This window comes from Pempheris klunzingeri, chromosome 13, assembly GCF_042242105.1.
Source record: "Pempheris klunzingeri isolate RE-2024b chromosome 13, fPemKlu1.hap1, whole genome shotgun sequence".
NCBI classification, from domain to species: domain Eukaryota; kingdom Metazoa; phylum Chordata; class Actinopteri; order Acropomatiformes; family Pempheridae; genus Pempheris; species Pempheris klunzingeri.
The window spans coordinates 9,298,771-9,311,053 of NC_092024.1; the positions used below are offsets into that span (position 1 = coordinate 9,298,771).

Genomic DNA, 12,283 nt, shown 5'->3' on the forward strand with positions numbered 1-12,283 from the left:
GAATAGTTATGAGACGGGGCAGCAGTGGGGTCACTAGTATCAAGTGTGTTGGGAGTGTGTTGGCTTGGACTCATACACCAAAGAGACAAGTCCAATTAAAGATATGAATAGCTTTCTGTTTAGGCAGAGATTTTCAGAAGTTGCAGGTCAAACACATCCACCCCTGTGGAATTCTTTAACACCAATCTTACACAAGACATCAAACAGTTTCTGCAGAACTAACAGATAGTATCCTTGTCTGGCTTTAGGCAACACTGACTGACTGACTGAGAGTCCTGATTGCACGATAGTGAGTGACTGTCTTTAGTGTTTTCTTTTGTTTGTTCTTTTTACCAACTGGGATCAGCAGAAACGCGCTGTGAACACAACAATGACATATTATCACCGTTTAAGGTTGATTAATTTGACTACATTAGGAGACAGTTGCTTCATTACACATCTAGCAGCTACGGAGCAACATGAGCAGCATGTTTGCATCTTTGCTCTCCTTCCCCATCAAAAAGGGAAATATCTGGCTCTTAAAAATGCTTAAAATAGGTGGTGTACAGTGTTTCCTTTTTTTTTGTATTTAGAGCTTTAGCTTTTCTACTATAAAGGCTTATCGGCTGTGGCTGAAAATGGCTGAACAAACACAGTAAAACCGCAGACCAGAAAACCGAAACAATGAGCTGAAAGACAATAAAACACTTGGTAGAAACTATTAAAGCTGACATACCTGAGCCAAATGCTGAAGGCACTCAATGAAAACTATTAAGTTGAATTAACTTGAATTATTGATATGATCTTAAGGTTAAGTTTAGCTGGAGAATGTGAAACCAGGATGTCACCACTGATGCAATCAAATAAATTTTCACATTCACACATTCTAATTCTGCTGTGAAATGTTGCTCTGAGGCTGAGGTGGAGAGAACAGCTGAATACAGTGGGGGGAAAAAAAAAAGGATCTGATTTTGATCTGCTTTAGCCGATACCATTGCGTTAAAATATGCCCAGATTGGCCTTGACACCACACCTCAGGGTGGCTCAAAACATCCTTTTTCCTTCATTTGTTTAATTCTTTAGCTGTTGTTTTTACCAACAACAACAAATAAAAGCTCATTAGTATGGTTTCCTGAATTTGAATCTATAATAATAAACAGTTTTAGTGAGTAATGGGATAGTTTCATTCCAGTTTCAGAGAATCTCTGCACTGTTTTTGAATATTGGCTCTGAAACCATCAGCAGCAACCACACATCTGCAGAATCTAAAATTCGATTGATTTCGTGTCTGCGACGACCATTTTGTAACCAGACTCATCTCTCTTTTCATTTTCCCTTTTACTTCTCGTTTACCTGATTGTACTGTGCCCATGAGATGAGTTGGATACATCTCTCCTTCCCCCAGAAAACCTGCTGCATTGCATAAAAGAATCGAGTGGGCACCGTCTCTGCCCCCAAACCAGATTTAGGAGCCCAGAAAAATCAACACAGAGAGACAGTTTTAGGCTGCAGTGCACTTATGTTTGTGTATCTGCATTTGCCTTTAGGTGCCTGTGTGTGTGTGCGTTTGTGTGTGTGTGTGTGTGTGTGTGTGTGTACGTGCATGCCTGCCTGCCTGCCTGCCTGCTGATGTGTGTGAGCGCTTGTGTGTGTGTGTGCATGTGCCTGTGTGGGTGTACAGTTTGTGTGTGTCCCTTCTCCAGGGTCTGTAGAGGTGTTTTATAGCCTTTGAAAATCTTTGCATTTCGATCAGATATTTTTCAAGGTTTTTTGAGCATCTTGTCACAGTCAGAAATTGTCAGTCTGATAAAATAAATTCACCACTAACCCGGCAAACCCACTCGACAGTCTGAGATGTCAGTGCAGACACTTCACTCGCTTGCAGCAGCTCAAAGCACTCTGCCACATTTTCCTCCTCGTCTCCTTGAACGCTTACGTGCGTTTACGATTTACTTACGAGTTTTGCGATGCTGCCGTGCTATGGGAAGTGGGTTCTCCTGAATATGTGGGCCATCTTAAATCCCCCGTGGTTAGTATACAGTATGTTTTTACACTAGATATGTTCACATTCAAGTCAAAACATGAGATCTGACCAGCCTTGCTCATTAAAAAGTATTTTGTATATAAACCAAAATTTGAAAATGCTTCACAAATGCATTTTTGTCATCAGGTTTTGATTCCCAATTAGCAGACAGAGTGTACAGCAGCATGGGACAGCACCTTTTTTCCAATTGTCCATGTTAAAAAGCACATATATGAAAGTTCCATTTCTCTCTCTCTCTCTCTCTCTCTCTCCAACCGAACCTTTTCTAACTGGCAGATTATTTTGTGTTTTTGTAGGGACATCATCACCCATAGCAACTGATGGTTGCAAAACAGGTTTTCAGGGCCTTCAAGTCAAAAGCGTTACACTTCTTGGTCGTGTGCCGCCATTTATTATCTTGCAACCAAGTTCGGCCTCGGCCCCATAGCAGTTATACTTCCACTACTTCCTGCTTCTGATGTTACGCAATATATTTTGTTTACTTACATTTCTGCTTCACCAAGTGAAATATTAACCTTTGAAAGCATAAGTTAAGTTTAAGTTTAGGCCCTCCGTAGTTGTAATAGAGGTGACAGAATTGGCTTAATTCACTGATGGCCTGTGCTGTGCCCAGTGGTAGCGAGTTATGTGGAGCTCACATGGCCATTAGCACCTGCCCCACCAAAAAATACGTCAGTGGTGACAATGGACAATAAGAAGAGTTTCGCCTCTTTCCCAGCCTTATCAAATACTAGTGAAAGTGTGTAATGGTTGCAGCCTGAGGCCGGAGCCTCTTATTAATCTGGTTTTATTCAAATGGATGATGAATAGTGGATCTGAGTAAAATTCAGCACTGCTATGCCAGGATAGTCACCTCATAACAGAAAGGTTACTGACTCCTATTGCCATAGGCCACGGGCGCCTTGCGCAGTCACAGTGGAAGAATAGGATGTTATTTAGTCCAAACAGTCAACAAGCAGAGTCATATGTGGGCCTCTGAGGACCCTCCAGGCTTTAGGAAATGAAGAAGGCAATCAAAATGGAAATGTTGCTGCTTTGAAACTACATGAGAATCTCCAAACGGTTCCTCTTGGCCTTATCTTTCACTTTGGTAATGAATCACGTCTGCCCTCTTTCCAATTGAGCCTGTATCTGCTCTCACGCTGTCACTGCACTGTCATACACACACTCCCTCACACACACAAAACCACACACAAATAAACAAACTGAGCTTCGTCACCATCCACCTGAGTCACACAGGATAATCTCCCTGGTTGATGAAGTCACAGGCAGCCCTGTCACTGTACAGCATGAGTGTGTGCGTGCGTGTGTGTGTGTGTGTGTGTGTGTGTGTGTGTGTGTTTGTTTACATGCGTGCATGGGCCACTGTCTACTGTAAATATGTCATACAGTAGGTTGCATTGCTCAGAGGGGTTGTGTTAGGCAGCATGTCTGCACGATGACTCCGGTATGTGTGGGTAGTGTTGAGAGCGGTGTCACCAGTGGAGACAGAAGCGGGGACTCTTCAGGGTGCCACTTGGAAAGAAAAAACACCATTATGTCTAGGTTCTGTGCCCACCCACAGGAAGCTCCTCTTAAAGCAATTTAACGCTCATAGTTGAGGTCTTATAACACTGACTAATAAAGATACCATTTTGCAGCATTTCAGGAGCATTCAGCTTTATTTGTGTTTTGAAAACTAAGATATTGATCAGTGTCCTCTCAGCCTGCTGTCTGGTTAAAGGGGAACTCCACAGACTTTACAGATAAAGGTCAGTCTGTGATTCAGGGTGAGTACTGCTCAGCCAGCACAGTTGTGTAATGTCTTCATAGAAAACAGCCCTGATGGTTCAAACAGGTTATCTCTGCTTGGGCTTGCAGACTATTAATTGTTAAGAGAGGACCTGTGTGACAAACCAAGGATGTGGAGCATTTACCAGGCACGGATTGTCCAACACAAAGATGCCATTGATTGCATTATGGGGAATGTAGGATCCAGCATTTCCTTTGACTCATATGAGGGACTGACAGTGAGAATATCTTAATCATAGACAGTGTATAACGACGAACGACATGACAGCTCCCCAAAAGAGAAGCCAGAAGATCTTGATCACCCCCCCGGTGGTGAAGGCCTCTCCGTGTTAGCTGATGGGACATGGACCAAACTAAGCAGTAAAATTACTGGTCAAATAATTTTTTTTCCCTTAAGATGGTTTCTGTCATTTTAGGAAGATGTTATCCTGCTCGTGTTTGGTTTTATTGCATTATTTGATGATGGTGTCGAGGGGGTATAAAGGCAGGGCCTCGATGCTGCAGCCCGACCATCCAATCACTACCGCACAGACTCTATTACAGTGGGAGAAAGTGGAGACGCTTCATCCACCTTTATATACAGTCTATGGTATTAATTGTGATCATTCTTTTGTTATGTGAGTCCCCCAACTTTATGGAAGTGCAATACCAAACCACTGGGGTTATGCCTTTAGTATTTACACACATGCATGCTCATTGGTTGTCTCAGTTCTGTGTCACCTTAGTGGTTTGCCATTAATAAAATATAATACAGATATGGGGAGATTGTTGGGTATGTGCAAGGTGGAGGCTGAAAACTTCAGTCATGTTTTAGAAGAGTGACTCCCAATGGGAGGGTGGGATCCATTCTGCGTGGGTCGTGAGTGTGTCAAGGTTGACTGGAAATTTTATTTTGAAGTACCATTTTCTACTCTCTAGGCCATCGCCTTGCACATTCATCGATTATCTGTAGTTCCAAAGTCTTTGCAGCTTGACAAGCTAGCTACTTCAGCAGGCTGACAATTGTGAAATAGAATTTATTCATCTTTCTTTTACTTAAACAGAACACAAAAGGTACTGGCCTATGTTGAAATCCATCTTAAAAACAACTATTCTTCTCATTCATATTCATTTTTCACCTCTGTGGCTGTTTTATTGCCCTGTTCTTTTCAGCAGATTTACATGTTCTGCAGTAACAATGGTTTTAGAAGCCTGAATTAGCCTGAATTTTGATGCTTTTAATGTTTTTTAAAATGTTGGTTTTGAGCCCTAATTGCACTCTTTTGTTGCAATGATTCTTTACACCCCAGTTGTAGCTTGTGTTTTATTTTTCCATTTTGCTTAATTAAAGTCTCCTCAGAGCAAGAAGAGAGGTCCTGGGTTTTAAATGCAGGACCAGAGCGGATGGATGGAAACAGCCTAAATAAGTGTGTCCGTTTGTTGACACTGACCTTTGCAGACAAGTTGGGAGCTAGTGTTTCAGAACTTCTCAGATAGTCTAGTTTTGGATGTTGGAAGGCCTTTTGTTTGATGCTAGTGCAGTTGGCTGGTGTCTAATCAGCCTCCATTTAATTTAGCAGAACCATTGAAATCCAAACGGCATCACATTTGTTCACATGCCTGCCATTGACACAAATGAGTGACGAACACATCTATTTTGTGCCTCTGTCCGCATTACCATCTGAATGATATGGAGCTATTCTTAGATCTGTGGGAGGATAGATGGGCATCATTTAGATTTTCATTTTCAAAGGCTTCTCTTCTCGTTGCTGCAAGCCATTTTCAATCGACCATTTGTTGGTGCACAGCAAAATACACAGGGCTAATGCTAATTATGTGCACAAAGCCTACTGTAAATGGTGGCTTTGGAGTTCTGGAGAAAAGGATTTTGACAATGAAAATGGCCTCATGTCAGTTTGCATGGCTTCCCTGTGAATAAGACCTTATTAATATTCAGTTGAGCATCAGTTGGCAAAAAGACTCAACTTAGTCCAATGATCTAGAGTAAAAGCTGCTGACATACTTGAATCTTTGTGGATGGGTGTGAGTCTCATCTTTAGCTAATTTTAGTATGTTCAGATTATCAGTAAATACTTCTGTATGTGACAGATGAGCTGCTGATGAGAAACCAGCTGTTTCCTACATAAAGTGCGAGAACACCATTAGTTATTCTGAAAACCCATCTTAAACCAAGTGTGGGTGTGGGTGTGGGTGTGTGTGTGCATGTGTACACACACTCAAGTCTATGAGTCCAGTCACTGTTGACCTTTTCCTGACCTCTGTTAAGACATCATTTTCCCATAACCATTTGTGGGGTTTGGCTCTGACAGTAAGGTGGAGTGCAGGAGGCTCCACCTTCCTTCTCGCTACTCCCACAACCTTTCTGTGGAATTTTCAACATTGTGCAACTCTCTGCTGGACATTAGTAGCCTTGTTAAGAAAACATGTTCGATACAACACGGAGCAACCAGTTTCTTTGTGGCTCAATTGTGCAGAGCGTTGGACTTGGTCAGACTCCAGTCGCAAAGAATGACAAATCACTCAGTCAGTAGACATGAATTAGCAGCTTAATGATTTCCAGCATACATAGCTGTGAAAATGTCACACAAATCTTTTAACAATACGCTTGTTGTTAGTTAGTTATTTAACGAGTACGTTTAACGAGAACATGTTTTCATTCGTATATTGTGCTAATCATTAGAACCGACGGCAGATTTCATGCCACCCGCCCTGTTTGAAACGAGACACGAGTGGCTTTCTGCAGTGTGTTAAAAATACTGAACAAAAAGTTTTTGTATAAATACTCCTACAGCTCAGTGATAAATCATCTTAACTGCTTGAACACTGCGCTTCATCGATGCCCACGATTATTAGAAGTGAAGTCGAGTCATGTTAGTTAAGTTGAATATAGCACAGTATGTGTGTGCACTCCAAATCTGTAATGTTAATACCAAATTAATATAGTGAGAAGAGCTGCGGGTTACGGCCACTCAGAGATGAATGGACACAATGTTCTAAACAGACCAACTCATCATGGGGCTTTTTGCACAGCTGCACCTTTATTTGGAGTGTTCTCGCTGCTGCTTTGATTTGTTACTTTAACCAAACATAAAACGCCCTGTTTCCATTAAAAAAAAGAGAAGAATTTGGTGTGATTTTGCACGAAGCATTGATGGCTGCTGTCTTTTTAAGTTGAGACTGACTTGGTCTATGTTCAAAAGACATAAAACAGCTCTGGGAAGAGGCGATGGAATTGGAGGAATCACAACCTTGGTCTGTGACTCACTGTTGTTATGTTTCACCTTCAGATACATTATTACCATTTTCACTGCATCTTAACATATGGAATCTTTGACATTTGACAATAATAATGTTACATGATGTAGGCTCTTTACGTGCATCATGCATGCTTAACCTGGTAAACTGCAGTCAGCCACTTAGGCATTGCTTTTAAAATGACATAACAGCATTTCTAAATGCCCTCTGACTGTCCTGTTCTAATGAAGAGTGAAATATAAATAGAAAGCAACCGAAGAAATCCTCCTATATGTGTCTTAAAATGAGCATTAAAAGCCAATAAGCGGTTCCCTGAGACCTTTAACCTGTCCTCGGGGTATTCCCTCTGTTTTTGCCCCAGATCAGAAAAAAATGAGGAGTGACTACTTTAGTTGGTTAGTCATTGGGGAGCTGCAGCAGCAGATCTCCTGATTAAACAAGCATGCGCTAATCACTAATGGAGATGTGCTGCAGGATTGAATCAGCAGGACGTCAAAAGAATAAATGAACTAGTGAAGGAGAATGAGGAGGATGCCACAGGAATGAGTCACTCCTTCATTATTTTTTTTTAAATTTCACAACTACAGGATATAGCAGCCAACTAATGGTGCTCAGTGTTTTGTTTCAGCTTAGTATTGCCATAAAGGCAGGTGGTTGAATTGTCCTAAAGATTTTAATGGTGGCAGAGAGAACGTGGTGGTAACGTTATGTTCTGTATAAGCTAGATATCTGTATTCATCGGCTAACTGTTATCTTTTTTTATTCAATCAGTGCTCTTGGAGGCTCCTCAGCACTTCACATCCCAGCATTCCCCGGTGGAGGATGCCTAATTGACTATGTCCCACAAGTGTGCCAGTTACTCACCAACAAGGTAAAAGTGTAACTCATTTTACTTTGACACAGTGTGGTTAGATGTGTTGTGTGTGTGTGTGGACGTCTTCGTCACTATTACTGTTGCATTATTTTACATTATGTTTAACCCTTAATGTCTGGCTGCTTTCAATAAGAGCAAGACTCCTTTGTAAGCTTTGGTGCAGCAAAGCATGCGTCCACTGAGAGATGTCTTTTGTCAAGCATTGTTTGTGTGTGTGTGTGTGTGTGTGTGTGTGTCTGTTAATGCGTGTGTGAGCATTCATGCACGTGTGTCTGGCATCTGCCGACGTGGGCGTACTGGCCAACCTCCACAGGCCGTCTTAGCGCTCCTTGGCCTCTGCAGGTTGACAGGGAGATATGCAGTGTAGACGCGAGGTAATGCCATTTCCCTCAGGGGCAGTGCCCATCCCCCGCAACCCCACACCCCCTTCACACACACACGTACATGCACATAACGCACACAGATACCCTCCATCTCTTCCTATTCACCTGGACTCTGACCAGCGTGCTCGGGGTGTCTGGAACACTTGTGTCCCTGACTGACCTCAGTGTCTCCGAGTGTTTATGTCCAGCAGTGTCAAAACCACTCCATGAAAGAGTCGCGGAGGCCGCGGCGTATCTTTGGAAAGGCATGTTGAAGAGCAGAGTCAATAGCTGATAAAGTCTGTGTGACACAACAAAAATCTTGCTCATAATATCACCATCACCAGTTTGTGTTCAACAGTGTTTGTGTAAACAGTGTTTGCCTTTTGAGATGGAACTTTCTTTATGTTACTTTCACAGTAACATTACCACCACAACAAATCTGGAGCGAAACATTACTACTATTAACATTACAACTGCTGTTTGAGAGTGTAGCAGTCCTCTTGGTGCATTTATATGTCAACTTAATCAACGTCATCGTCATTTTTGTGCTTCTTTCTTGGACTATGAAATGTTACTTGTCATTTGTTGTTGTATTTTGAAGGTCAAGCATAAAGGCACTAAAAGACAAAATAGACTTGGACAGCATGAAGTATCATTTAGTAATGTTGCTTGTTCAACAGCAGATATGCGCTTCATTTGCACGGCAGAAGTGGCAGCAGGCGCTTCCAGACAGAAAAAAGTAACCTGAGTTTTAGACGAAGCAGAGTTAACAAGTGTATTATCGACTGAGGCCAAAGAATGGTAAAGAAAAACGAAGACATCAATCTAACATCCCAGACAAAGATTCTTTTGATCTTTGCAGTGACAGGCTGTGCAGTCATTTTGTTCTTTTTAACACCACCAATTATTTCCGCCCACGTATTCCAGATGCTATGATTGTATTGACACAACTATACTGTACCACCACATACCTCAGCTGTGACTATGATTGTGCTGGGTGATGGCAGCACCTGGCATCTGCATCAATAAAAAAAAATTACTCATGGAAATCAGTTCCAGAAGCTAATGGGGCGCTGAGGGGCTTTCAGTCATCTCCTATGTACATACAGTGTGTGATCAACATGCAGAAAGTACATAAATTAGCTGCTTTCAATCAGTTTCAATGAAATCATTCCCAGTTGTTAGATTTGTTGACAGTGTAGTAGTAGTCAGGTTGAAAAAAGCCCTGTAAGAGTTGTGAGTAATAATTAATGAAAGCACTGTAATTAAACACATCAAATGTCTGCTTCAACTACCTTTACCATTTTTAAGACTCATTGCTATTCTCTCAGGAGAGCACTAGTGTGTAGGTGTTAAACAGCACTCTGTATCCAAATATGTTATCAAGATAATGATCAATCCAATCACAACATTTGCGCATGCAGCTGGTATAGTGTGTGTGTTCCCATTGCTGGCTTTCTCAGTGCATTTCCACTCATATTATTCAAAACAGGCAGTAGGACAAAAGGCACAGTCAACCAAATTAATCGCAGTGACGCTTGGCAGTCGGACACATTACTATACAGCCACTCTGTTAAGGATTGAGGAGTGAAAATGTTTACTTGTTAAATGTTTCTGCTACTGTGATCGCCAAGTTAACTGGCCGCAAATACTGCAAACCAGCACAGTATCACTGTAATTAGTAAGGTTTTTATATAAAATCACATAGTACACTCTACAAATGAATTGATTGATTGTAACACATATAAAAACAAAACACAAAAAAAGAAGAGAAATAAAGCAATACTAATACATATATAGTATAATATAGTGCAGGTGTTACTCTCAGGGTTAAATAATTCAACCATAAGCAAGTGAAAATCGATACATGAGGTTTTCAGACTCACTGGTCTTTGCCTCTCTGATGGACTGCGGTTTGTGTTTGCAAAAGATTTCAATTTTGAACTGCTTTTGCCAACAGATGTGTCCACAAGATGTGCGCAGGAACACGTTGTCTGTTGAAAGAGTATCACATCAAAAAGCGTTTGAAATAAAGGTTTTAATCTAAAACATATTTCAAGAGAGTTTAGTCCACTTTGAATAGACAGCCAAACATCTTTCACCTGCAAATCTCAACACCGCTCCCACAATAAACTTTGGAGGGAAAAAAGAACTAAAGACAGAATCTACGAGCAGCTGCTCCATGAGATGGATTTCACTTTGATTCATCTCCACTAAATAAGTCTCAGCTTGCCAACAATGGAGCATCCATGTACTGCTAAATTAATTCAATTCAATTCAATTCAATTTTATTTGTATAGCCCAATATCACAACAGAGTGTCTCATAGTGCTTTACAAAGTCTAATAAAGAGTCCAGCAGTCGATGAGGCCAGTGGATCAGTCCGATGGATCAGTCCGAGGCATCACCTGCCCTTTATGACCCTCCTTCTTCGGGAAGGAAAAACTCAAAAAACCCAGTGGGAAAAGAGAAACCTCCGGGAGCACCACAGTGAAGGAGAGATCCAGCTCCCAAGGACGGACAGGCTGTAGCCTTGGACAGACGCACATCCATTGGCTGGTGGAGAACCACATCAGCGGGGCCAGGACCAGGATCCATACGAACCAGGGAACCACATCAGCAGAACCAGGACCAGGATCCACAGGAACCAGAGAACCACATCAGCGGGACCGGGACCAGGACCCGCAGGAACCAGAGAACCACATCAGCAGGGCCAGGACCAGGATCCACAGGATCCACAGGAACCTGAGAGATGAGAAAGCACAGAAACGCTCCGGGGAAGATAGCAAGTTAGAGGCAGACATTTGACTGACATGAGACATAACGATGGAGAGGAAGAGGAGGAGAGAGAATAGAGGAGCTCAGTGCACCATAGGAGTCCCCCGGCAGTCTGAACCTATAGCAGCATAACTAGGGGCTGGTCTAAGGCCTGATCCAGCCCTTAAATATATGCTTTGTCATGCTAAATTATGGAAACAAAATAGGGTCATGAGTATTGTAGCTGTGTATCACCATATCTGAAAGTGTGAAAACATTTTGCATGAATACATTGAAATGTGTGAATGTGTAAAAACATTTTGATCAAATGAATTCAAATGTTTGAATGTGTAAAAAATCAAGACACTCAGAACAAATGTATTTAATAAATTGGATCCATAGGGAGATCTGGTAGCTGTGCACAGCAATTTGTGAACAAATGACAGATATAGACAGATATAAGGTTTGCAGTTTGAGGGGGGAAAAGTTCACACAGAACCCAATTATATGTGTGAACCCCATGTTTACAGCTACAAATCAAACCTGCGAATACAAGTATATTTATACAATACAAGTATTTTTACAACATTTGACGCCTCCTCCTGAGGCGAAGACATTATCGGGTCATTTGATTATCCAATCAGGATTATAATTCCACTATCCAATCATGAATCCAGGGGGGAGCCTCTCTAAACTGCATTTGTGCTCTCTTCAAAGCCACTTGAGTAATTTTACCGCACAGTGTGAGAGTTGCTGCCTCGATTGGTTAGTTTGTGTCATTGTGTGACTTTGGTGTTTAAACAGGGTCCGAACTGCCATAATAAAACACCAAAGTGATGATCAAACCATTTTTTTTTTTTTTTTTTACACATTCACACAATTGAATGTATTAATACAAAATGTTTTCTCACATTCAGATGTGGTGATACACAGCTACAACACTCATGACCCTGTTTTGTTTCCACAGTAAATATCTGCGTCGGCCTGTGGTGTGCTAGCTAGACCGGCTACTTTCTGCATCATCTTTTCTGCCTAAAATTCCACTTTGATACTTTCACATTTAAATGTTTTGTCTTTCATTTGGTTACGATGCAGGAAATGGTGGATTGCGCGTTTGTTGATTACGTAATCATGAATTAGCATGCAATGCTAGTTTTAGTGTTATTAATTGAAATGGTTTTTTTTTCTCCAAAAAAATCATAATAATTTTAGTGTTTTT

General features: G+C 41.4%; 1 protein-coding gene across 1 annotated transcript in view; it reads left to right on the top strand.

The window, feature by feature from the left end:
* The window catches only part of babam2 (BRISC and BRCA1 A complex member 2), a 71,469-nt gene that overhangs the window by 49,925 nt on the left and 9,261 nt on the right, over positions 1 to 12,283 (top strand). The window contains exon 8 of the mRNA XM_070841984.1: positions 7,841 to 7,940. Within this exon, the coding sequence (XP_070698085.1) occupies positions 7,841 to 7,940 (100 nt within the window). The remainder of the gene's footprint in view (positions 1 to 7,840; positions 7,941 to 12,283) is intronic.